The 23,894-nt window shown below is 48.7% G+C and overlaps 6 protein-coding genes across 6 annotated transcripts; 2 read left to right on the top strand and 4 right to left on the bottom strand.

Moving 5' to 3' along the window:
* Positions 1–657: 657 nt before the first annotated feature.
* On the bottom strand, positions 658–5,854 carry EDB82DRAFT_546646 (P-loop containing nucleoside triphosphate hydrolase protein; the record flags this gene model as incomplete). The annotated part of the gene is made up of 5 exons (XM_025727076.1): positions 658–790; positions 849–5,151; positions 5,224–5,305; positions 5,361–5,387; positions 5,447–5,854. 5 exons carry the CDS (start codon positions 5,852–5,854, stop codon positions 658–660), a joined length of 4,953 nt encoding a protein of 1,650 aa, XP_025581580.1.
* Positions 5,855–7,918: 2,064 nt separating this feature from the next.
* EDB82DRAFT_505166 (P-loop containing nucleoside triphosphate hydrolase protein) lies at positions 7,919–10,436 on the top strand. The gene is made up of 3 exons (XM_065608740.1): positions 7,919–8,524; positions 8,586–9,916; positions 9,975–10,436. Exons 1-3 carry the CDS (start codon positions 8,359–8,361, stop codon positions 10,005–10,007), a joined length of 1,530 nt encoding a protein of 509 aa, XP_065463890.1. The 5' UTR covers positions 7,919–8,358; the 3' UTR covers positions 10,008–10,436.
* Positions 10,437–13,537, bottom strand: EDB82DRAFT_505165 (uncharacterized protein). The gene is made up of 5 exons (XM_025727074.2): positions 13,245–13,537; positions 11,990–13,186; positions 11,816–11,932; positions 10,994–11,761; positions 10,437–10,939 (listed from the first exon to the last, which is right to left on the bottom strand). The coding sequence occupies exons 1-5, from the start codon at positions 13,389–13,391 to the stop codon at positions 10,808–10,810; spliced, it is 2,361 nt and encodes a 786-aa protein (XP_025581578.2). The 5' UTR covers positions 13,392–13,537; the 3' UTR covers positions 10,437–10,807.
* A 132-nt stretch (positions 13,538–13,669) lies between these two features.
* On the top strand, positions 13,670–15,748 carry EDB82DRAFT_447948 (TRAPP trafficking subunit Trs65-domain-containing protein). Its single transcript, XM_065607807.1, has 2 exons — positions 13,670–14,046; positions 14,095–15,748. The coding sequence occupies exons 1-2, from the start codon at positions 13,794–13,796 to the stop codon at positions 15,717–15,719; spliced, it is 1,878 nt and encodes a 625-aa protein (XP_065463889.1). The 5' UTR covers positions 13,670–13,793; the 3' UTR covers positions 15,720–15,748.
* A 2-nt stretch (positions 15,749–15,750) lies between these two features.
* Positions 15,751–19,001, bottom strand: EDB82DRAFT_538331 (DNA replication regulator SLD3-domain-containing protein). Its single transcript, XM_065609307.1, has 5 exons — positions 18,683–19,001; positions 17,899–18,624; positions 17,132–17,850; positions 16,535–17,073; positions 15,751–16,484 (listed from the first exon to the last, which is right to left on the bottom strand). The coding sequence occupies exons 1-5, from the start codon at positions 18,863–18,865 to the stop codon at positions 15,916–15,918; spliced, it is 2,736 nt and encodes a 911-aa protein (XP_065463888.1). The 5' UTR covers positions 18,866–19,001; the 3' UTR covers positions 15,751–15,915.
* Positions 19,002–21,494: 2,493 nt separating this feature from the next.
* EDB82DRAFT_227915 (uncharacterized protein) lies at positions 21,495–23,673 on the bottom strand. The gene is made up of 2 exons (XM_025727071.2): positions 23,086–23,673; positions 21,495–23,036 (listed from the first exon to the last, which is right to left on the bottom strand). Exons 1-2 carry the CDS (start codon positions 23,404–23,406, stop codon positions 21,771–21,773), a joined length of 1,587 nt encoding a protein of 528 aa, XP_025581575.2. The 5' UTR covers positions 23,407–23,673; the 3' UTR covers positions 21,495–21,770.
* Between the last annotated feature and the right edge of the window lie 221 nt (positions 23,674–23,894).

The raw sequence follows: 23,894 nt of genomic DNA, 5'->3' as shown, positions 1-23,894 counted from the left end.
ATGTTGCTGTAGCTTTATCCTTGACTTCTGTATAGAAGACTCCTCATACTTAGCATTCGATACATAGATCACATGCAAGCAGATCACAGTAGAACAATGGACGTCGTTAATTATTCATCTTTATAATTTAGCTTCTATCAGCCTAAGCAAAGTCCTTGCTCGGAAATCTTGGCCTGTCTTTTTCATCCACAAACCATCCATAAGAAAATATTCATCTAACAATCAGGGTCTCCGAAGTGTTGCATTTGGTATCTGCCCAGGTGCCATCGACCAACTAACCAGCACCGAGTCGAGTCAAGTCCTTCGTAATAATTTCGCTCCGATAAAGACGCAACGCTCACCCTGCTCAAATGTATCAAGACATCTCCTCCAGTGTGTAATATTGGCAATAGCCAAGTCGAGGTGACACAACTCCGCCTATGACAAACCCCATACCATGCAATCCGGGTATGATCTGAACCACTCCGCACCTAGCAAAAGGGCAAGATCGTATCTAGCCCTGCTCATTGAAATATGCGCAACCAAACGCCGGTCCTATGCGGAAAGTAAAACAAATGATGCTAAAGTCGTCATGAAAAAAACAAAATTCAGGTATATTTGTACGTGACAAGTTGGTGTTTGTTGTTGAGAATCGCCTGTTGCGCGTTCTCGGGGTAATTATGCACCATTGGTCTTGGCCGAACCAGGTTCCTTGTCTCGGGAGTGCAGAGTGCGATACATGTTGCTCAGTCGTTTTCCAGTGACACTCTTGCTTGTATCATCCACAGGCCATAAGGCTGCCAAAAAGTCCCTGTAGATGAGGTCAGCGAAATCCAATCCAATACTCCATATCAAAGCACAAGACTTACCAGAAATTGCTCTTGAGACCCTCGTCAGCAGCAGTGGCCGCCAATTTTTCATCGAGAAACGTGCCGATAACGACCAACTCGACCTTAAATATGTTCGCCCGCTCCTTGCTTGACTTGACGTTGTCCTTGGTGGTAGAGAGAATTCTCTCGAAGTTTTCACGGACTGGTTTCAATAAGAACCAAATCATAGCATCGTTGTCTTGTGCTCGCTGGTCCTTGTTGTCACCAATTCGACGGAGCTCATCCAGCCGTCGAAGAGCCTTGGCTCGGCGTTCATCCTGAGGGTGCGAGTCTTGGGCCCGTTCGCGCTCACGTTCGCGCTCACGTTCTCTATCACGGTCTTCACGATGTCGGTCATGTCGACGGTCGTCTCTGCGGTCATCTCTGCGGTCATCTCTGCGGTCATCTCTGCGGTCATCGCGGCGGTCGTCTCGTCGGTCATCGCGACGGTCGTCTCGTCGGTCATCACGTCGGTCATCACGGCGGTCGTCTCGTCGATCGTCCCGGCGATCATCGCGATGGCTATGGCTAAGACGATGCTTGTCGCCCCGTCGGTCATCACGGCGGTCCTCATCATCGCGGTATCGGCGCTTCTCCGACCTATCTCTGTCATCGCCATGTTTGCTAGATCGACGATGCTCTTCGATACGCCGATGCTTAGGGCTGCGACTATCTTCATGCGACAGATGTTTCCGCTTGTAGTCGTGGAGTGGAGTGCCTCGTTCGTCGACGTGGCCACGGGATCGGTGAGGATCCCCGTGAAGATGCTCCCTATCACGATCACGATGCTTCTTTCCGTTGTGAGGAGCAGGAGATGCTGTAGCACTTCCCCGGTGACCATTAGCAAGCGACTTTTTATTGTTGCGGTGATGGTTCTCCACAGCGCGTTGCACACCTCGATCGTTTGAGTGCTTTGCCTGCAGAACGGAGAGCAGGTACTCCGAGCGACGAACAAGGTGTACTGCACCAGGGGCCTTCATCTTATCATTGCCCTTGCTGCGTTCTTCCTTCTTCTCAACACGATGTTCTTCGAGGAAGAGCTTCTCCACCATGTCCAGGTCAGGGTCATCGCGAATCTGCGGCCAGGCACCAAAGCCGTGTCGGTCAATACCAATTAAGAGCATAGCATCCTCTTTGGCGCCCCAAGCACAGGAATAATTGGCGGCCTTTGTCGCATCAGGGAGGCGAAACGAGTGCCAGTCACTATGGCTGCGAATAGCCTGTCGAAGGAGTTGAAGCTGCTTGGGACGTTCGATAGCCGTCTCAGCATTCACCTTCTTCAAATCGCCAAAGTCGATCAGAACCGCTTTTCGATCCTTCTTCGTAAGCGTCTTTCCTAGTCTCTTCTCTTCTTCCACCATCTGGGCCAGGTTCTCATCAACGGCTTCCTTGGCTGCCTTAATGAACTCGTCGAGAACCAACTTAACATAGTCTTGGTCTCTCTCCTTGAGCTTGGCATCTTTGATAATCTCATTGCCGCGGTCATCCATCGAACCATATCGGAAATAGGCCTTAATAAGACCACGTTGCTCCTTGTCAGTCAAAGGACGTTTCGGGTCGGCAAGCAAGGCACGTCTGTCGTCCTCCTCCTTGTCTCGCTGTTCCCTCTGACGTTTCTTGAGGCGATCAGCACGGTCATTCTCATTGTGGCGGTTCTTCATCGTAGCCCTTCGTGGTGCGCTTTCGGCTGCAACCTTGGCAACGTAGGCTTCATGCTGCTTCTTTTCCTCTTCAGCCTTGATCTCAGCGAGTTTATCGGCTGGAATGATCTGATCCCAATCAAGATTAATATCATCCACCTTAACATCAGTGATCTGCATAAAGTTGTCCCAATCGATGCCACCGCTACTGAGGTTAATCTTGTCGTCCACCTTTGTCTTCGTGATTTCAGCGTTCTCGAGGATGGAGTCAATATCGAGCTGCTCAAGACGTTCTTGGTTGCCGCTCTGCTCAAACATCTTGGACGAACGCATCTTGAGCACCATTTGAATATCTTCCGATGATGAAGGGCCCTCAACTCTAAGACCCTTCTTGTTCAATTCTTCCTTGAACGCGGCCTTGCCATCGTCGGTAACGCCAGCCTGGATGGTCAGATACTCGAGAAGAAGCTTGTTGCGAGCTCGCTCAAGAACCTCCTCCTCAACTGTTTCCTTGGATACCAGGCGATAAATGTTGACGGGTCGTTTCTGGCCTATACGATGCGCACGAGCCATAGCCTGCAAATCAGCTTGTGGGTTCCAATCCGAATCAAAAATGATGACCGTATCCGCGGTCATCAAGTTGATTCCAAGACCACCTGCTCGCGTGGAGAGAAGGAAACAAAAATCATCACTGTCATCGGCGTTGAAATGGTTGATGGCCATGCGTCGAGGACCCGCCGCGATGGTACCATCGAGTCTTTGGAACTTGTATCCTCGCAAGGAGCAGTAATCACCAAGAATGTCAAGCATCTTGACCATCTGGCTGAAAATCAGAACTCTGTGTCCATCCTTGTTCAACTTTGACAAAAGTTGATCAAGCAACATCATCTTTCCACTGCTCGCAATCAAGCCCTTGATCTGGTCCTCTCTGCGCACACTGCCGGCCAGTACCTTCTCCTCGGCACCTGGGAACATATAAGGATGGTTACTGATCTTTTTCAGCTCCATCATGATATTGAGCAGGGAGTTTTTGTGGCCATTGGTAGCGTCACAGAGGGCTGAGTAGTTACGGGTCAAGATGTTCTTGTAATAATCCAGCTGCACGTCCGACAGCTCAACACGAATGATCTTCTCTGTCTTTGGTGGCAGGTCTGACTCTACAGTCTCTTTAGTTCTTCGAAGAATGTAGGGTGCAATGGCCTTGTGCAGTAGCTGTAATTTCTCTTGTGCGTCATTGGCAGAAAGCGAATCAAGGTCTTCATCGATGTCAACCTTGCCGGGGTTCAGGAAATCGAGCAGAGCCGACAGTTCGGCCAGGTTGTTTTGAATAGGCGTACCCGTGATCAAGACTTTGCAGGGGATACCGAAGTTCACCAGGCGGTTGTAAAGCTGTGACTCACGGTTCTTGAGTCGGTGTGCCTCATCAACGGCGAGTGTTTGCCACTTAATGGACTGTAGAAATTGCCAGTCCTGAAGAATAAACTCATAAGACGTGACCAAAATGTTGAACTTGGGCTTCTTGGGGTTGCCGTCCACAAGTAGTTCATGCTCGCGAATGATGTTCCGGGCATCCTCAGGTCCCAGATAGACAACGTAGTTGAGATCAGGAGACCAGTGGTTAAAGGTATCACACCAAGCAGGGATGACACTGAGTGGAGCAACCACAAGTGATGGGCCCTCTTGATGACGAGCGTTGCGAAGCCAACTCAAGAACGATACAGTCTGGACTGTTTTTCCCAGGCCCATCTCATCTGCCAGGATCACGTTGTTACCTTTGGTCCAATTGAGGCAGAGAAAATTGAGACCTCTCAGCTGGAAGTTGCGAAGCTCGCCGTTTTTGATGAAGTCTGGTTGTTCTTCAAGCTTGACCATACGTGATCGCGTTTCGGGGTTTGTCTCCTTGCGGTCTGACTGCCAGGATCGAGATGCTCGGTCAAGATACTGGTCAATTTGATCTTGGAACAAGTCACTGATGTCGGATGCGATTTCCCATGTGCACTCTTCATAGGTGAGGCCTTTCCATTTGACAAGGTATTCAGTGCCCTCGTCGCCATCACGTACGGCCACAACTCGTTCGACTTTTGTGTAGTCCTCATACGCCTCTTCATCTCGCTCGCGGTCAAGGAAAAACTGCTCCTTGGTCTCGGGAGGAATGTCGGTGCCGAAGCGAATGGCTAGTTCGTAGTCGACAAACTTCTTAAAGTAATTCTCGACTTTGCGATGACCACGGTAGCCGCGAATATCATCGAAGGTTTCCCATGTGTCATGCAAGTGTGATTTGCCTTGCCACTTGATGAAGTACTCAAAGTCGTTCTTGGTTGAGTTGTAAGACAATTCCAAGCCGTCTTTTAAACGATGTCGAACAACCTTTTCTATGTATGGCGAGTCATCCACATAGTCCACGGTGTAGGAAGCGAGACCGAGTTCGTCGTCGTCATCTTCCTCATCTTCATCGACATCGCTTTCTTCATAAGCTCCTTGTTGTATCTGTGCAGCTCGACGACTTGACCAGCGCTTTTCAGCCAGAGCGAGATCTGGTTGCGCCTCGCGTTGCATTCGAGCTTTTTTCTGCAGACTCTTTGCCCGAGCACCGCCATAGTTGTCTGAGTCGGAGTCGGAATCGGCTGTCGAGGCCCGTAACGTTGGTGTGCCAATCTTCGAAGCTATAGCGATCATGTTAGACAGAGCTAGGGAGAAATGGCCGCAGCCGAAGTGAATCTGTTATGGCAACCTACAAGGACGTGAGATCTCGACACGTCGTCGTTTGACTGTACGACGGTTGACGGGTGGTTCTGAGTCCGAATCATCAGATTCGACCTGTAGGAATTGGGTTAATGGTATACCCTGGTGTCAATTCTCAATGATGACCTACAATTTTTCGTTGTTCTCGAGGTCGCGTCTATGGACTAGTCAGCAAGCAAGAAGACAGAAGCTGGGTGAAAATTTTTCGCAACGCACACTTCGTCTTAATCCATATAGCTCTGGATTAGCTTTGATGTAGTCTTCTTCCTCGACAGGGGCTTTGCGTTTGGATGTTCGATTTGAGTCGGTAGAGCTGGCACGGTCTTCCATCACGTCTTCGTTCTGGGATAGGATGCTCTCCTCCATGTCGAAGTCACCGTCATCAGATGCATTGTCTTCGCTTGACTGCTCACTCGCCGACATGTGCGTATCATCTTGTATCATATTTGAGTCGTGGTTCGCATCGTCTGAGGAAGTTGGCGATGGGTGATCAAGCGTGTGGTCAGGGGCATCGTGAGAATCGCTATCAGTTACGTGGTCTCCTGTATCAAAAGACATGCTAATTTCATCGCCAGGCGATAAGTGTCCGTTCGAAGGACCCCCTAAAGCAGGGGTGGACATCATGTTGGTGATGAAGCAGACTACCTACTAAAGACGCGACGATATTAGCTGATGGCCTGGTGTGACGTGTGTGTTTGAGGGATTATTGGGACGACGCGATTCTGGCGACCCATAAGCGACGCCAGAAAGGGCGGGATATGGGAAGAACAGTAGAGGTTCGTCACTTGTCGCATCCCGTGTAAGTTATCGATGGCAAGGTTAATGAAAAACCCCCAACTCGCGATTGAAAGGATACAACAGCTCGGATATGGTGTGTCGGATCGCAGAAGCATCTATCCGAGCGTGAAGCATCGAATCCATCAAGTTTTATCGTGATAAAACATATATAAGGCTCTTATGAAGGCAATATCGCGATGGGTATGGTCGAGGCCGAGGCGGGATCGACGATAGGCGACAGGCCAGCAAGCCAGAAGCGCGGTAGAGACTGAAAGGAGCAGGAAGAGCAGGGTAAACTCACAAGTCATTAAAGAATAATCTACAGACTGCAGGCAACATGTAGATAATATCGGGAGCCTGTCAGGATACGTTCGGGGTTATCGATGGCCCGGTGACGTGGGTAGGGACGGGAGAATCAATTTGGTGGAGAGGCAGGAACCTGAAGATTTGGATTGATTGCACGGGGTGAGAGCACTGAGAGGTGGAGTATGCTCACGTGATCCTGGACAGCATCACTGTGCCATGTCAAGACATTAGGTTCTTTAGTCTGCAACAAACGTTACAGTTACGCGTGGGTTTAAACTGTAAATTTAATTTCTACTGTTTTTAATTCTCCTTCCAGAAAGCTCACGCATTTTTATCTGCTGTTTGAGGTTAAACATTCGTGTAGCAAGCTGCCTGTTAACTCTTACTTAGAGGACTATGCTTTTTACATACCTGAGTTTATGGTTAGCCAATAAGCGTAGACTGTTCCGACTGTTACCCTAAACGAGATGTCAGTTCTTGCTAATGTTTTCTGCGCTCTATTTATGGCTGCCTGGCCCAATTGTTCTCGTTGGTTGTTTGCATTCAACAATTTCAATTGTAATTGGATTTTTTCTTAGCACTGAAAACACATTCCTATTAATGATAGTTTCTGTTCGTCGTTTGTCGGATGCCCAATCGCGCACATCTATTGGCTTTATAATAGATCGTGTTTTACGGGTCTTTCCGTGAGAAGAGACCAGTTTAACCGTGGATTTAAATGTGAAGCACATAGAATTTGCTGCTCTGCATGATCGATTGTAAATGCATATGTACCTAGTATGAGATACCGCTACTTCATAGTCACGTGTTAAAATGTTACCATAACTGATTGGAACCTAGGTAGGTATATGTTGGAATGTGATATGCATGACCTTAAAGTCGAGACCGGGTTACATAATGATATTGGTTCACGAGGAATATGAGTCACCAAGAACTATGTAAACCTTCAGCACTTTTGTCAATTACCCAAAGGTAATAGAGAGAATAAATCCAAACCAGCTGGAAGGTCAAGCTATATATTAAGCATCACAACTTTTATATCAGCCACCAGCTTTATAGGTGCCTAGGTACCTTGGTACTAAAGTGGTTGATATCCTGCACCTATTAACAGCAAGCACTTTAGTATTATTATTCAAATCGATCATAGACGCTGACTACTGATCCGAGAAGCGTAATTTCAGGCTTAGATATTAATAAAAAGCATAGGTTGATTCATTAGAGAACTATAATTTGTCGCAGTGACAACGTCATGCAAAAGACAGGTACGTACCGCAGTACCTTGCTTGCCTGTGTTAAGTTCAGCGGTCCACAGCCCCGCCAAACCTACTAATGACAGGGCCTGAAAATTGGATTACCATCCACACAATCCAAACAACCTGAGCCTAACCTTGGAACTTCTTTTTACCTTGATTTCTTCCCCTCGTTTTCTTCTCACCGTGTAACCCGTTCCTCATAAAGAGTCTTCGACGAGTGCCCGCGTGTCATCATATTTTGCGCGCGTGAGACACTCTGTTGTCGACTTCTGCTCAGGTCCTTCATCTTTCTTCCCACAAATTCCCACCCCACCAAAACCTTGATTAAAGCAACATCTGTTGTGCTATCGCGAAAATGTCTGATAAACTCACGCGGTACGTCGATGCGACTCGAGAAAATAGAAAAAACAACAACAAAGAGATAAACTAACAGGCCTTTCAACAGTATTGCTATCGTGAACAGCGACAAGGTGTGTGATCATCAGCATCAGCATCAACAAGTGCCCCGCCGCCTGCCAAACATTTTCTAACCCCTCCTTTTAGTGTCGCCCGCGAAAATGTCGTCAAGAGTGCAAAAAGTCGTGCCCCGTCGTTCGTAGCGGAAAGCTCTGTATCGAAGTCCAGCCCGACTCCAAGCTGGCTTTTATCTCCGAGTCCCTTTGTATCGGTTGTGGTATTTGCCCAAAGCGCTGCCCGTTTGATGCGATCAACATTATCAACTTGCCCACCAACCTTGAGAGTCAGGTCACCCACCGATATGGTCCCAACAGCTTCAAGTTGCATCGTCTTCCCATGCCCCGACCTGGCCAGGTGCTTGGACTTGTCGGTACCAACGGTATTGGAAAGAGCACTGCCCTCAAGATTCTGAGTGGAAAGCTCAAGCCCAACCTGGGCCGACATGACAACCCTCCTGACTGGGAGGAAGTTATTAAGCACTTCCGTGGTTCCGAGCTTCAGAGTATGTAGTACCCAATTCGTGATCCCAGGAGAGGGATGCGTGTGTGCTGATCATGAAACAGACTATTTTACAAAGCTCCTGGAGGATGACCTCAAGGCCGTTGTCAAGCCCCAGTACGTGGATCAAATCCCAAGGGCCGTTCGAGGCCCCAACAAGAGTGTCCGATACCTCATCGAGAGCCGAGCCACGCTCGGCAACATGGAAGAGATGGCCAACGTCCTTGAGCTGAACCATATCATGGACCGTGATATTAACCTCCTCTCTGGTGGTGAGCTCCAGCGTTTCGCTATCGGAACTGTCGCCGTTCAGCAGGCCGATGTCTATATGTTTGACGAGCCTTCTTCCTACCTCGATGTCAAGCAGCGTTTGAGCGCTGCTCTAGTCATCCGCTCTCTCCTCCGTGACAACGACTACGTCATCGTTGTCGAGCACGATCTGTCTGTTCTCGACTACCTCTCCGACTACATCTGCGTTCTTTACGGCAGGCCTGCCGTTTACGGTGTCGTCACACTCCCCTACTCCGTACGTGAGGGTATCAACATCTTCCTTGACGGTCACATCCCCACCGAAAACTTGCGATTCCGTGATGAGTCTTTGACCTTCAGAATTGCAGAGACCGCCGATGAGTTCCAAATCGACAAGTCGCGTGCATTCACCTACCCCAAGATGGAGAAGACCCTAGGCAGCTTCAAGCTCAGCATCGAAGCTGGTGACTTCACTGATTCCGAGATCATTGTCATGATGGGTGAGAACGGTACTGGAAAGACAACCTTCTGTCGTCTCTTGGCCGGCGCCCTGAAGCCCGACAGCAAGAAGAGCGTCCCCGAGATGCGAATCAGCATGAAGCCCCAGACCATTACCCCCAAGTTCGATGGTACTGTTCGCCAGCTGTTCTTCAAGAAGATCAAGCAGTCTTTCTTGTCTCCCCAGTTCCAGACCGACGTTGTCAAGCCCCTCAAGCTTGACGACTTCATTGACCAGGAAGTCAAGAACCTGTCCGGTGGTGAATTGCAGCGTGTTGCTATTGTTCTTGCTCTCGGTATCCCTGCTGATATCTACCTTATCGATGAGCCCTCTGCCTACCTCGATTCCGAGCAGCGTATCATCGCCTCGCGTGTTATCAAGCGATTCATCATGCACTCCAAGAAGACTGCCTTCATCGTCGAGCACGATTTCATCATGGCCACCTATCTCGCTGACCGAGTCATTGTCTTTGACGGACAGCCTGGTATTGATGCTCACGCCAACAAGCCCGAGTCTCTTCTCACTGGCTGCAACACCTTCTTGAAGAACCTTAACGTCACTTTCCGCCGTGACCCTACCAACTACCGCCCCCGTATCAACAAGAACGGATCTCAGCTCGACCAAGAGCAGAAGCTGGGCGGCAACTACGTAAGTTTACTTCATCCTTACTTATATGTTGTGATCTTTGACTAATAAGTTTGTACAGTTCTTCTTGGAGGAGAACCCTGACCAGAGCTAAAGGCGTTTATAACGAGACTCTGCCTCCCCTTGATGGTGCATCTCCCGGCGTTTGTGGCGTTCAAAATGGGAATCGGCGAAAGCAGCGGGACTTAGGAATATATGATGAGCGCAGCGCCGGCGAGGATGACGATCCAGACGAATAACGATGGTGACGGCAGCGTATCCCCTGTTGTCTGGTCCTACGAAAGCCGTTGGTTTTCTTGATTGGTATATCCTGGTTTGTTCCCTGTTTGGAGTTCTCTAGGGCTTTACAACTCCCCAGATCCCCGTAACATGGCAGCAGGGTGGCTTCGTAGATTGAGGGACAATGGATCTAGCAGGATCTCTGCCGTCTGACGTTTCCTACCTCGCGGGAAACAACTTCCATAGAGAATTATGGCTATCGGTTAGTTCTAAATAGTTCAATTGCAAGAGAATGGATCGTCCAAGAAAGTCGTTAATTAAACTATGGTTGCTTACTTCTAGATAGTACCTAAAACTGCCAGTGTAGCCTCCACAATAAACTCCAGAAACACGGCCCCCTGTATAAGTTCACAAATATATAAACCTAGACTAGGATAAGAATGGGAAAAGACACATACTGGCCAAAAAACTGCTCATCTGTAGCAGAGTGGTCGCCATGTGTTTCCGCCGCTGCGGCACTGGACGGCCATGGCGACCAACAGCCGCAAGCCTATACTCCCAAGTCATCTCGCCCGGTGGACGTTGTTAGGGGTTCGACGATGCGTACTGAGAAAGAGTGCAGCAGCTTATTTAACCAAAGGTAGAAAGACAGAGGTCAATCGATAAATACTGCTCTTAATCCTCCTCAATCTCACCCTCTTCACTTCCGGAATGAACGTCCTTAGTTGCAGGAGGAGGGGTTTTCTTACGAGGACGTTCTTCAACACGAGGTGGCGTGCGCTCCCGAGATCGCTCTCTTTTAATTCTCTGTATTCTTGTTAGACGTGTTTTACATCAAATATATTCTGCGATGCTTCATACCTTGGCGTCTCGTGACTCACGGCGAGCACCGTCTTCGTCGTCATCGGGACGACGTCGTCGGGATCCAGAAGGTCGCTCATCTCCATAGTTAAGTTCATCATGGGATCCGCGGTCGGCACGACGACGATACGATCTCTCGCGCTCGTCTTCCCGGTCTCTTCGTTCACGGTCATAGTAACTGTCGTCATCGCGGCGCGATCGAGCAGGTCGGTCGTAGTCTCGATCTCGTTCCCGGTCACGCTCGCGCTCTCGTTCTCGCTCACGGCGAGGTGGCGGCGACAGGCGACTGCGTTCTGACCCCAAGAGACCTTCGGCCATGGTGGACTTTCGATGGTTGCGCTCTCGCTCGGCGATTGCTTTGCGTCGGTCCGCTTCGTAGGCATCTGGCTCCGGACTGCGACTTCGTCGAGAACCACGTCCACCGCTACGATGAGATCGCTCACCTCTAGATCGGTCGCGCTCACGGCGATGCAAGTCTCTCTCACTGGACATACGATCACGTCGTCTGTAGCTTCGGTCCGCTTCATCTTCCTTCTCTCGTAGACGTCGGATGTGCTTGTCAAACGCATTTCGTCGAGCATCCTCGGATGCAATGGCCTGGAACTCATCTGATTTCAAGAGTCGAGGTCGTACCTTGTCATATGTATCACTGAGAGTGATAGGAGGCTCCATGCGCTTCATGTATGCACGCAAATCATCGACAGCTCTTCGTTGCTGGCGCTCAGTTTGTCGATCATCGTCCCGCCTGGACGAGCGTTTCTCGCGAAGCTAGTAATCTTGTTAGCAAGTCAGCATCATGAGGACGACACTGTGGTAACGTACTCGGTCAAAAACGAGTTTGAGGATATCCGGATCAATGTTAGCAGTCCGTCGATCATCTTTCATGATGGAGAGGAACTCTTCAAAGTTGCTCGTGGGTGTGAGATCAAACCGCTTGTCCTGTATGTTATTAGTAAACTAAATTGTATAACAAACAGTTACATGGCAACAACTCACTTCAAGAACATCTATAACATCGTTTCTGGGCCCGCGTAGACCACGTTCCTCCTCCTCGATGACATCCCAGAACAGCTCTTGAGGCGTGGAGCCGCTTTGACCAACGGCATCGGTATAGCGGACATCGTTCTCGATGAGGGGAACGATCTGGTTCCATTTTGTTCCAGCATTGATTTTGCCATTGCGGCGAAGCTCGTTGAGGAGGGACTTGAAAGCATCACGTGCCTTTCGTTCCTTGCGGAGCTTCTTGTTCTTCTCCTCTTGCTTCGTGTCGTTGAACCTGCGCTCCAGAGCCTTCATGTGGTTTTGGAAAGCAGTCAAAATGTCAAACTTGGTAAGAGCCTGGTACTTTTCGTCATTTTGGAAGGGCGGGGTAGATGAAATGATACCTTGAGCATCAGCCCATCGAGTGTAAGGCTCCAGGTTGAGCTTGGGAAGCAGATCAATGAGTCCGTCCATAGCGTTCTTCCTCAGAGATGTCTGCCGCTCTGCGTGTGCCTTCTTCAAGCCGATGATGTACTCTGCAAAGAGTTGTCGACGCTCCTCCTCGTTGTTGGTAGAGCGGAAGATGGTTTCGCCTTCGATGATAGGACGCGCGGTCTTCCAGCGGGTGTAATGAGAGATCTCGGGATGCCTTTTGAGCATAGTCTCAAAGTCAGCACGGAGTTTAGCCAACCTTTCCTTAGCTCGCTCCTTGTCCTGGATCACCACATCCTGGCAATACTTATCGAAAGCGGCCTTGCGATCCTTAGGATCCTTAATGGCACGGAACTGAGGGTCCCGCGCAGTGGCTCTGATTGTTTGTTCCCAAGTCCAGTCCGGTTGAACTCCACTTCGTCGAAGAAGTTTAGCGAAGGCAGCTTCAGCCTCTTCGGCGGTCGCGTATTCAGGATCGTTTGTTGCAGGCACAAAAGCCTGGACTTTGGGATCGTTTCCGTATGTTATCTGGCGAGGTTCAGAGTACGTGTCGCGCTGATCACGATGCTGATCGTAAGGTGCCTGGGAGTAGCCACCAGCGCTGGCAGGAGGCGTGAAAGGAGTTGCGGAGGCCGGAGTAGCAGGCTTGCTTGTTGCACCGATAGCTGTTTTGTAAACATCCGGCATCTCCCAGGAGCTCTGTTTCGTCTCAGTATTATACCAATATTTTCGTCCTCCCTCAGCAGTGTATTCCTTCCATGGCTGGTTCGCAAGAGCGCGCTGTCGCATGTTAGCATTGACTTTCATCACTTTCTTATTTGCAAAGGGTGAAGCGAACCTCGGCGGGACTCATAATGTCCTCTGGCTTCGTCCATTGCGTCGCCTTTGTAGTTGCGTTGTAGTAGTAGGCTCGTCCATCAGGCGTATGGTGCTCTTGCCAGGCCGAAGCCGGCTGGCCATAAGGAGAACCGAAGCCGTTCATCATAGGAGAGTCTTTCAATGTATGTATCAGAGATACGCGACGCGATCTTACTGTTGTAGGCTCGTGTCAAATACTCTGATTGTGATAAAATGCTGACAATGGCGTGAAACCAGGATCAAAAACTGAAGCAACGCGGAGGTGCTTAAGTCGATTTCGGCGCCACTAATTTTTTTGCGCACGGATCAAGTGGCATCGCGACAGGCTGTTTGGTGACGTGATGACTAAGGCATCTTACAAGCAAGTGACTTTACGTCGCTAAGGGGGGCATGAGTTGCATTCCGACTTACACGGGTAATCTAATCAACAATAAAAAGCACAAGTCATTCGAAAATACACGATTTTAGAGTCTGGATAGTACAAGGCCGCATCTCCTGAGCAAAAACGCTACTTACATCATCTACTAATATGTCGGACTCTGGGATAACGCCAGACAGGGAGTCTATCCCTTCAGAGTCCAATGACCATGAGCCTGAATCTCTCACTCAGCTTAAGAGAAGCCTCTTCATTACAGACCCTACAACTGAGTTCGCAGAGCAATCCAACTTGTCCTATCTTATACCGGAAGATACAGGCTTGGACCTAGAAGCAGCTTTTAAAGGTGTCGAGCCCGGAAAGTCTATATTAGAATCAATCAAGCGTCGAGACGCATTATTCTTCGGTACGCCAATTCACATTATGCCAAGTTTTATCACTGACACGTCGCCAGATGAGACTGTAGATGTTCTTTTACTACTCAAAAGTCCTTGGAAAGATGAACCAACACTTCGCGCTCACATCAGCCGGCTAGTGATATCCGTTGAAGCCCATATTGTCAACCAGAACACTCACGGCAAGGAAAACTCCACTTCAGAGAGTATCTTCTCAGGTACTGCCCCAGACATCGACGATCCTTTCATTATCGTCGATGGAGAAGGGAAAGAAGATGACGAAGATGAAAGTGACGAAGAAAGCGGCGATGAGAACGAACTCCAGAATGTCTTTGCTGTTTGGAAACTGCCCATCTTTCTTAGTCGACCCCGAACACGGGTTTCTACGCCAGCCATCATTTTTACTGCATCTGCAAGTCTGAAGCCTGAACTATCAACCGATACAATCGGAAAGGGGAGCGGTTACCTTCAAAGTGGAGTGCCTTCTGGCTTTAATCTGCTTGAGTCCTTTGGTAGTGATGCTGCACTTGGCGGAGTTAAGCCTCGGCTGTCAGCGCTTCGAGTATCGAGAGTCGCTCCTGTGACACGCTCGCAAGATGTGACAAAGCATATACGGGCCCTGCCTCACATTGAGCACAAAATCTTCCCTCTAATCCATACAAGAATTCGCTTCTCACGGCCGACTACATCACCAACAAGCTCGGCTGTTATTGCGCTACTCGAAGTTGATTTTACTTCTCATTTTGACTGTGAGATAACACTAGACAAGATCGACCTCTCAATCCTTGACGCAACTATTGAGAATCTCAACGACGATGCGGGTATGCAACTTCCCCTTGCTTGTGTGTCTCACGACCATATCACACTTCTCTACCGTATTGCTCCCCGCCAGCACGATGTGACTGTCAAGAACCCGATGCGGGAACTTGATATAACAATCTCCGCCACCGCCCAGGTTGTACCTGGCCGTTGTACGCCTACAATGACCATGTCGTGGACAACTCAACTCGATTTCACCCTTCCCGTTAACCCTGGCTATGGTTCAGCAACTGCGGGAACGGGCATCGTCCGCGCCCATCGTCCATCTCAACTCTCAATCACCGGACAAGCGGTTCACCCTTTAATATCGCCATCTGTCATACGTCCTGACGCTCTTCCTACTCTTGAGGCTGCCACATCTAATACCGAGGCCTCTGTCGCAGAACTTGGCATCACCATGACCTTCACGGGCCCATCTGAGCCGGTCCATCCAGGGCAAATCTTTTCTTGGACTGTCTACATTGTCAACCGTGCCACAGATAAAACCTCTGTACCTCCGCGTAAGCTTGCTCTTGTTGCAATTCCCAAAAGACGGCGAGGCGAGGTCCGCATGACACGGCCACCTTCGGTGAGCGGTCGAAAACAAGGGCAAAAAGACGTCGCTGATGCAGTTACGGATGAGAATGTGCTTCACGCGTTACAGAAAAACTCGTCTGTCGAATCTACGGATGTTGTGTGCCTGAGCGCTGATACCCGCGTTGGCCCTCTGGCACCGGGGGCCTGTCACGTAGTTGAGCTTCAGTTCCTGGCGCTGCAAGAAGGTGTTGTAGGTCTGGAGGCGATGCGTGTCGTGGACCTGGGATCGCAGGAACATGTTGACATCAGAGATTTACCCACTATGTTGGTAGAAGGGGCGGCTGCATGAAATCCTGCCTAGATGAGTCAATGTCTTTTATGTTCAGCTGTCATATTATTTGTGTCATGTGTCTTATCTGAAATACTGCTGTGAATACAGTTTTGCCATGGCCTCAACGCCTTTTAATAATGCTTATAATAACTCCTGCTGCATACAATGCATAACTCTTTGTAAAAACACCGCTGAAAATGCTCCGATAGGCAACTCATAACAGGTCATCTATATCATCATCCCATCCCAATTTTTGATAAATCGATACCTGCTTGGCGGGTGCAGGTTCCATTCTTATGTTTTTGAGATCTTCTATGCTCTTTGTTTTGATAGCCTTGACGGGCGTAGCCAAGATCTCGTCGTTTAGAGATGATTCAAAACTGACCTTTCTTTTGCGATCCGTAATGCCTGTGGGGTTGAATAGATTCGCAGCGGACACAGTTCTTCGTTCCAAACATGGCGAGGAAGGCGGAAACGGTAAAACATCTGGATCATCTGCAGGCCGCCGGATAAAAGTCGATGCAGTCTTGGTTGGCGTACTACCAATCCTCTCAAAATCGGGAGTTCGACTTTGTCTAAAAGCATTCCGTTGGCCTCCTCCATGATAACCTGTAGAGGGAACCATCGAAGGAAGGCTGGAAGGAGGAATGACATCCTCAGTACTCATCAGGGGCGTTTCCATTGTATTGGCCCTCGAGGCAAACACATCCTTAAAACGCACGTTCGCGGGTGTCGCCTTTACAACCGGCGTGCCGAAGGAACCTTTGATCGGCTTTCTCGCTTCTAGAACAATGTTAGCTGAGGGGTTTGTACATTTGAATTCCGATACGTACTCTTTGCCGAAGAACTCACAGTTGCGCGGCGCTCTGCTGCTTCAGCTAGCGCCTGCCCAACCACCTGGCGATTCGGCTTTCTCAACGAAGAGATGGCATCCCTCAACTCTGCTTCAACTTGTGCTTTCTTGCTCATCTTGGCATCTTGCAAATAAGATGCACTGCTGCTTCGTGGCAAAGGACCACTCTTTCTGTTCATCAAGTCGGGGTCATTGCCCAGCACCGACTTGACCAAGGCAGGATCGCTTGCTTCCCGCTTGATTCCTGGCAAGGCAGTGGTAGTTGCGGATCGCATAAGCGCAATCATGTTGCTAGGGCCTCTCGAAGCACTCCGTCGAAACTGCTGGTCTGTTGAAAGTGCTCTCTGCAATGTTCTTGTGGGCTGCCCTGACACGGAGCGTTTTGCCACTGTACCCGGCTTTGGAGATTGTTTACTGGATGGCCGTCTTAAGGTCTTAGGCCTTGAGGGTTTCACGATGACGGGTCCTCCTAACTTGCGGTTGATTAAATCACAAAGCTCCGGTAGCCTGTGAGAGAAGCTGTTTAACATAGTTAGTCGCTGTGGTAATGATGACCATGAGCCGGTTCGAGACTTACAATGGCACAATGATGTCTACGCAGAAGTCTTTGAGAGGCTCTGAAGACGACTTCTGCTGAGACTGTCCATCCAGAGTCTGGGAGACTTGCGAATCTTCCAGCAGCAGCTGCTGATCAGATGCAGTATGCCAGATTGTTAAACGATCAGCATGAACATCCACAAGCATAGGTAAGTTGTGCTTGTTCCGCTTCTTGGCGGATGGAGGAGCCATATCACCTTGAGACTCAGCAGCGCCAGGCAACAGAGGAAGTTGACTGTCTTCAGCATCATCTGCGGGCTTCAGAGGAGTCAGTGCAAGGATCTCCAATATGATGATCATCTGGAGTTGAGTCTCTCTTGTGTGAAGCATAGAAGTGATGGATTTGGTTTGATGGTCAGACACATTCGTTTCATCATCTTTCAGTTCGGGCTGATTGGTAGCCCACCACTTTCTGATATGAGCTTGCTCGTGCGGATAGAGGCCGTCCTTGCCAATCTTCATTTTCCTGGCTCTACGCTTTCTTTTTCGACCCTCATCGGAACTCTCAACCATTGTTTTCATCTGTGCAATAAGCGCAGGGATGGTTTGACGATATTTTTTGTCGATTTGTACAGTGGTGAGAACAAGGCTCTTCAAAAACTCGATAAGATCGGCTAAGTTGAGATTGGATTCGAGATCAAGATGAAACGCCGAACGAGCGCGCGAGAGTGGCCCTTTGGCAAAATAGGCGAGTGATCCCTTAACTGGTTAGCAAGTGTGAAAAAGGGCGAGTTTGTTCCTACCCACCATAGACTTGTATAGCATGTCGAAGTACTGAGTTCTGAGTGTATCAAAAATGTCTTCTGCGGTTTGTTGCTTAGGAGGCTCTTCGGTCTTGGCGTCACTTGAGATCCCCACAGGTAGTGATTGCGCCGTGTGTTCGTTTGACCTCCCTTTGAGTTCCTCTAGTTGGATGATTGGGGATGGCAGCTTTGACTCCGTGGGCGTGGCAGCTTCGGTTGCCTCTTGTTTCACAGATTCGGCCAACGTTGAAACAGACTGCGATCTTGGTCGCTTGCGAACTTGAGACTGAAAAGCCTCTATGGCGGCGCGCTTCATCTTCTCTTCCTTGTGTATATGGGGCGTAGTAATCGCAGACGGGCCGTTCTGGTTTTGGTGCTCGCTTCTGGTAGTTGGATGTAGGCGTTCTCGACAGACGGCAGTTGCACTGTCTGCTAAGAGGTCCAAGTTTACCCATGGACCTAGTCTACATACAACATAAAGTCCACTCTCCTGCTTCTCGAGGGCATACACGGCGCGGCTCCCTTCTTTTCTGGCAAGAAGGACAACAGGGACGGAACCCATGCGGCTTTCCAGGTCAAGAATCTTGATATTGGCTTCGAATAAGCGGTATGTGGCGAGGTCGACATTCGTGGCATGGAAATCGATACAGGACAGCGGTAGACGTTCGCGAGGGAGGACCATCAATGGGTGGAGGATACGAGGCTGGATATGAAGCTTCGGCGGATGCGGCTGTAGAATCACGAATGAGTTGGGGTATTCAATGGTACGAGAATGAACAATTACTGACCTTGACAGCAATTGAAGGTTTCAAGAGGTGATCCATAGTAACCGAGTCGGCCCTCGTCTTCTGGCGTTTTTCAGGCGAATGCAGCTCATCTTTGTGATTTAAGCTCCCCTCCGAGCTTGGGGTTAAAATCCTCGACCGCGCTGGACGCGACGCGTCGCTGCCAGTAATGGCGGAAAAGGACATAGATACGGTAGGGTGGTCATACAATAAGTTCCATTTGATAATATTAAAGGTCGAAAAACAAAAAAGGGTATTAGAACATAGTCGTAAGGTTGCAAAAAATAACCTGTTGTTGTTGAGAGTATGGCTCAGATTGGATATATTTCACGAGTGTTAAAGTGGTTTACGTGAGTTGGCGCGTGCGCGATCCATAGCAGGCACACTAACAGTTGGGTTGTCTCCGATTACCCACTGACGTATTCGGCAGGACCACTGTCGCGTTGACTGTAATACTGCACCGCGTTTTCATCCATTACTCTTGTAATTGGGAATTGACGCAAGGGGTATTATACTTGATAGATCTGATAAACATATTAGATTAGAAGAATCAAACGATAATACAGAAAACGATTGATTGTATTGTTCGTCTTCATATTTCTAATTTATCTCAATTTTAGATTGCATATTGAAAATCTAACCTGTTATCATGTCCTATGAACTCGCTGGGCCTTCCATGGTTCTACGGACTGTTACCACTATAGTCTAACGCGCTGTAACTCAGACGTTCGCCCGCCCGTGGGATTCCATATTTACCTACCTAGCATGGATCTCGTGTATCATCTTAGGCCATGGCAAGACCAGGCAGTGGGCATTTTCCCCGACTGTTTCATTAATCTTTACTTCCTTGAGCTTAGTATATTAAAGACCAGCCGATGCATGGCGCGTTTCCTGTCATGGCGCGCATTCATCGTTGTAGGGATTTAACGTCATCGATCGGATCAGAAGCCAACTAACAATTGTCTGGTGCCATTCAGTTTTATGTAGATCGATCTACCTATGATATCGAGGATACAACTTGGATTTCGAGCGACTCGCGTAACTGGCGACCAAAGAAAGTGACGTCGTGTTGTCAAATATACCGATGTTGTTAATCAATGATCACATCGGTATCTTGATCGTTATCTCAATATTTCTTCCACGCTGGTTCCTCATGTCGAGCAGAAAGCGCAAGAAACTTGGGAAAGTATTTCGTGGCGAATGAATTCTTTGAGTGTTCTGGGTTTCCATTTACATAATTCAATCATCAGCTACCGTGTGTTCTGTGTTAGAATCTTGTCTCCCTATTACTGTTCCTCGTCATGAGTTTGAATACTCAACTGCAAAGCACGTAGCTTACTACAACGTGTTGTGTGCCAATCACGGAAGCGTACGACTTGGGATATACTATTTTCGGAGAAAGCGTATTGCAGAAACCAAACAATTAAATATTGGTGTTGAAGACTTACGAAATTGACTAGATTATATAACAAAGCAATGTTTGAAATTATACTGAATACAAAATGACACTGATTTCATAGTCTGTTTTCGCTACAACCTGTATACTGAACTCTGCCTGGTTATTGGAATATACAGTCGCTAACTTCCATAGTCAACACTCTGTCTGTAGCCAAAGCTTCTAGAGTTTCCCTATGTACCTAGTTGGCTATACACACACCCCACATTACTACAAAGAACAGAAAGAAATGCATTCCTTAAAGTCGTTGGCCCTTACATTAGTTTACGATGTGGGATTTTGGTTTTCGGAAACTGTCAAGCTTCTGAATCGAATTGTCTTGGCTGAACGGCCGTTGAGTAGGTTTGGTGCCGTTTGTCTTTCTAAAGTCAAGGTGACTAGATTTTTCGAAGCATGGAAATGTCATTTATGGCGTGATATCTCTTTTTAAGACGCTAGAAGAGGAAACGGTCGTGGAAATAGGTGCCTCTAAATGGCCCATTGTATACATCCTCAACAGGAACCAGAGTAAAACCTCAACATCAGTTGTTCAATCACCATTAATTCAATTGAGTGCCTGATCAATAACTTAATACGGCACAGATTTAGTACAGTACAGTATATCTGCAGTATTGAAATTAGACCCCAGCATTTGTAGTGTCGATCTCCCGCCTGTATCCATTGCCTCGGAACAGATCCTGGGACGTGCAAAGCGGGACCAGGCCAATGGCCTTTTCCTGGTCTTATCGCTCAAAGATCGACAATGTAACTGCCTAATTGGCTGTCTGTGGCGGCGGGGCCGAACCCCGAAGCTGGTTCTCGGCCCGGGATGGAGAGTTGACGGGACCCGACTCCTGGGACGAGGCTTCCATGTGCAACCATCTACCGTACTATGAATCACGACTTAATTTAACTTATGAATAAAGTTCCCGGGCTTGCCTCTCTCTTTCCATTAGGGCAAAACCCGTTCCTGCTTGAGCAACCAGTTTACAGGAAAGGAATGTGGGACACCACCACAAAGTTATTGGTTAGGACGCGTTGGGGCCTTAACATCATGGATCGCTATTCTCTGCACGTTGAAAGCTTAATCAACAAACTAGCATGAATGCTACGGGCACAGTACGATACGTCCAGGAACCATGTTCCGTGAGGCTATCTTCGATCGACAGTGATAATACGCTGAGACTTGGTTGACTTATATTTTTTTGTTGTATTTGTTTTCTCTATGTTTCCAACTTGGCTGTCCTCCCTTCCACATGCTTTGTTCCGGCTCCTCAAATAGCCAGCACTTATGCATCATCTTCTTCCGTTGCCGTCGAAATTTTGCGCCCAAGTTTGTGTAGCCGGTATCCCATGACGAACAACCCCCGCTCGCTCCCTGTGTACATTCCTGAGCGCCATCCAGTGCCGTATTCCCATTACATTAGGGTTTGATGCCGTTGGTTTCATTCGTCAAGAACAAAGGGAAAATACTAGGTAATTGCCATGACTGGCTTTTCTTTTGCCATTCCCTGCTGACAAAAAGGCATCAGGTCTATACTGTACAAGATCCTTGAAGAAGAAAAGAAAGAAAGTAAAATATCGCTATTTATGTACAAAGTTCAAATGCTGGTGCTGAAAAGCAATGTGATGATGATGAATATACGTGAAGGACAATTATTTGTCTGAGTATGTGAAGCTCGAGGGGGTCATGTTCATGAAGTTGACGTTTTGCTGGTTCTGTCCAGGGGATGAGTGCGCTGATAGCGAAGCATCATCAGACCAGTTGTACTCGGTGTTTCCACCAGCAAAGCCAAAATAGGTAGGACCCATTGGAGCAGTGTATGATGGAGTCTGAGGCTGGCTAGCGCATCCGTGAGAGAGGTAGTTAGGTACTTGGCTTGATGAGCCGGGCACCTCGAAGTCATGAGAAAAGGCTGCCAGTCCTGGTGTCACCAAAGGCTCATCGGCGATGGCAACTTGATAGTTAGAATCATTGTTGTACAAGTGGTCCATGACTCCAGGAGTGGTAGGTGGGGTTCGGAGTGTTGGGTCATGGATTGCAAGATCCATCGGGTATTTCTCTTCGTATCCCACGGTGCTGGCCGGGGTAGCCTCACATAGGCCCTGGTGATTTCCAACAGCAGGAGTGTTAGGAGTAGGTGGTGCAATGGTAGTCGACTTTTGGAAGTTGGGGGAACGATTCAGCTGCAATAAAACGTCTGGGTTTCTTTCAAAGTAAGGGCTTCGAGGACCAGTCATAGGCTTACCGATGCGTCCAACTCCAGTTGCGGAGGCAACACGGCGCATCGAATGTCCCACCTCAGCTCTTCTCCCAACATCGATCCCAGTTCTGGGTCCGCTTGCCGAAAAACTGCGAGGGGCGTTGATTGCGAGTTGAGGGGGGCGCTTGTTTCGACGAGAGGCAATATCCATTGAAGGAGAAGGCTTCAACGTCGAGGGCTGGTTGGACTGTTTGACAGCAAGACTGTTTCTGGAGTACATATATTGCTCTTGGATAGGTGATGTGGATGGCTGTGGGAAGCACTGCTGAGGCAGAGAAGGAGTGGCATCATCCTCATCGTCTGGCACGATGAGTTGGGGGTACTGGCTGTAGCAGGCCAGAGATGCACTGATCGATGCAGAGAGAGGCTCAGGCGTTGGTTGGGAAGATAGGTCTGGAGACGACCCGACTCCAAAATCAGATTGACTGTTGTCATTCTCGCTCTCCTGCTCTGGGCTCGATATGCTTGTCGTCCGGGCTCCAACATGACGAGGGGCTGGAAATGGAGCACTGGAAACAACACGATCAGAGAGGCGATCGTCGTCTGAGTGAACACCAGCTTCATTAATAGCTGTGTCCTTGTCCAGTCTTTGTTTGGCCGCGTACTCCCGAATGTTTTTCTCCTTCTTCTCCCGCGCTCGTCGATTTTGGAACCAATTCTATTACATGGTTAGTAACGTGAAAGACTTGATTCAACTTGGGACATACGTTGATGCGAGCGTTGTCAACTCTCATCGACTCGGCCAATGCTTTCTTGACTGTGCTGTTGGGCTTGTGGTTCTTTAGAAACTCGGCCTCAAGCACCTCGACCTCCTCTTTAGAAAGTCTAGGCTTTGTCTCAGTTGTTCTAGACATTTGGTGATGGTGTAGGAGATGACCCTGGTGAGCATTGTAGAGCTCCATCGATTCGGGGAGATAAGCGGCATAACTAGGTAGCTGCTGAGAGTATCTAGGGTACTGGCTGGCATGGGTTTGGTAAGTCCAACCAGACCATGGGGATTGGTGGTGGTATGAACCCATGTTCTCCATCACGGGCCGCTTCTGAGGAATGCAAGTTGCGAGGTGGTGGTAATGATTGGAATGAAGATTCAGAGCCTCGTGTAAGTTGAAGCGTGAACCTACGACACTCGGGGTGTTTGAGAAATGACTGGATGATAGAGCAATAATATCCTGTCGAGTACAAGTAAAGAGTGGCTGGGCCAGAGAAATACTGGGCAATATAAAAGACAAAAGAGTGAAGATGTCGTGAATATCCGAGAGTTGAGATGGGATAGCGGGATGAGGTGGTCTTTTGAAGAGTGTTTGCTGGACGTCAGATAATCCGGGCAAGCGAGAAAGGTTCCTCAATGGTGAGACAAAGATCAGTCAAACTGCCCTCTTAAGGATGAAGTTGACGAAGGAGGTTCTTAGTCGGAAGGGAAAGCAACGATGGGGATTTGGAGGGGCGTGCGAGGGTAAAAGAAGGGAAGGACTTGTACGCGTTGTACACAGCTGATGGACAGAGAGGGTCCTTGGAA

Source organism: Fusarium venenatum (genome assembly GCF_020744135.1).
Source record: "Fusarium venenatum strain MPI-CAGE-CH-0201 chromosome Unknown EDB82scaffold_3, whole genome shotgun sequence".
Taxonomy (NCBI): domain Eukaryota; kingdom Fungi; phylum Ascomycota; class Sordariomycetes; order Hypocreales; family Nectriaceae; genus Fusarium; species Fusarium venenatum.
This window is presented reverse-complemented; position numbering and strand designations above follow the sequence as displayed.

Bases quoted from the DNA above. Each gene is read 5' to 3' on its own strand.
- EDB82DRAFT_505166 (XM_065608740.1), top strand. From the start codon at position 8,359: ATGCCCCGACCTGGCCAGGTGCTTGGACTTGTCGGTACCAACGGTATT. The intron at 8,525-8,585 runs GTATGTAGTACC...ATCATGAAACAG, and splicing joins CCGTGGTTCCGAGCTTCAGA to ACTATTTTACAAAGCTCCTG. The intron at 9,917-9,974 runs GTAAGTTTACTT...AAGTTTGTACAG, and splicing joins AGAAGCTGGGCGGCAACTAC to TTCTTCTTGGAGGAGAACCC.
- EDB82DRAFT_505165 (XM_025727074.2), bottom strand. From the start codon at position 13,391: ATGATGAACGGCTTCGGTTCTCCTTATGGCCAGCCGGCTTCGGCCTGG. The intron at 11,933-11,989 runs GTGAGTTGTTGC...AATAACATACAG, and splicing joins ATGTTATAGATGTTCTTGAA to GACAAGCGGTTTGATCTCAC. The intron at 11,762-11,815 runs GTACGTTACCAC...CAAGATTACTAG, and splicing joins TCAAACTCGTTTTTGACCGA to CTTCGCGAGAAACGCTCGTC.
- EDB82DRAFT_447948 (XM_065607807.1), top strand. From the start codon at position 13,794: ATGTCGGACTCTGGGATAACGCCAGACAGGGAGTCTATCCCTTCAGAG. The intron at 14,047-14,094 runs GTACGCCAATTC...ACACGTCGCCAG, and splicing joins TCGAGACGCATTATTCTTCG to ATGAGACTGTAGATGTTCTT.
- EDB82DRAFT_538331 (XM_065609307.1), bottom strand. From the start codon at position 18,865: ATGTCCTTTTCCGCCATTACTGGCAGCGACGCGTCGCGTCCAGCGCGG. The intron at 18,625-18,682 runs GTCAGTAATTGT...GTGATTCTACAG, and splicing joins AACCTTCAATTGCTGTCAAG to CCGCATCCGCCGAAGCTTCA. The intron at 17,074-17,131 runs GTAAGTCTCGAA...TATGTTAAACAG, and splicing joins GTAGACATCATTGTGCCATT to CTTCTCTCACAGGCTACCGG.
- EDB82DRAFT_227915 (XM_025727071.2), bottom strand. From the start codon at position 23,406: ATGGAGAACATGGGTTCATACCACCACCAATCCCCATGGTCTGGTTGG. The intron at 23,037-23,085 runs GTATGTCCCAAG...ACCATGTAATAG, and splicing joins TTGACAACGCTCGCATCAAC to AATTGGTTCCAAAATCGACG.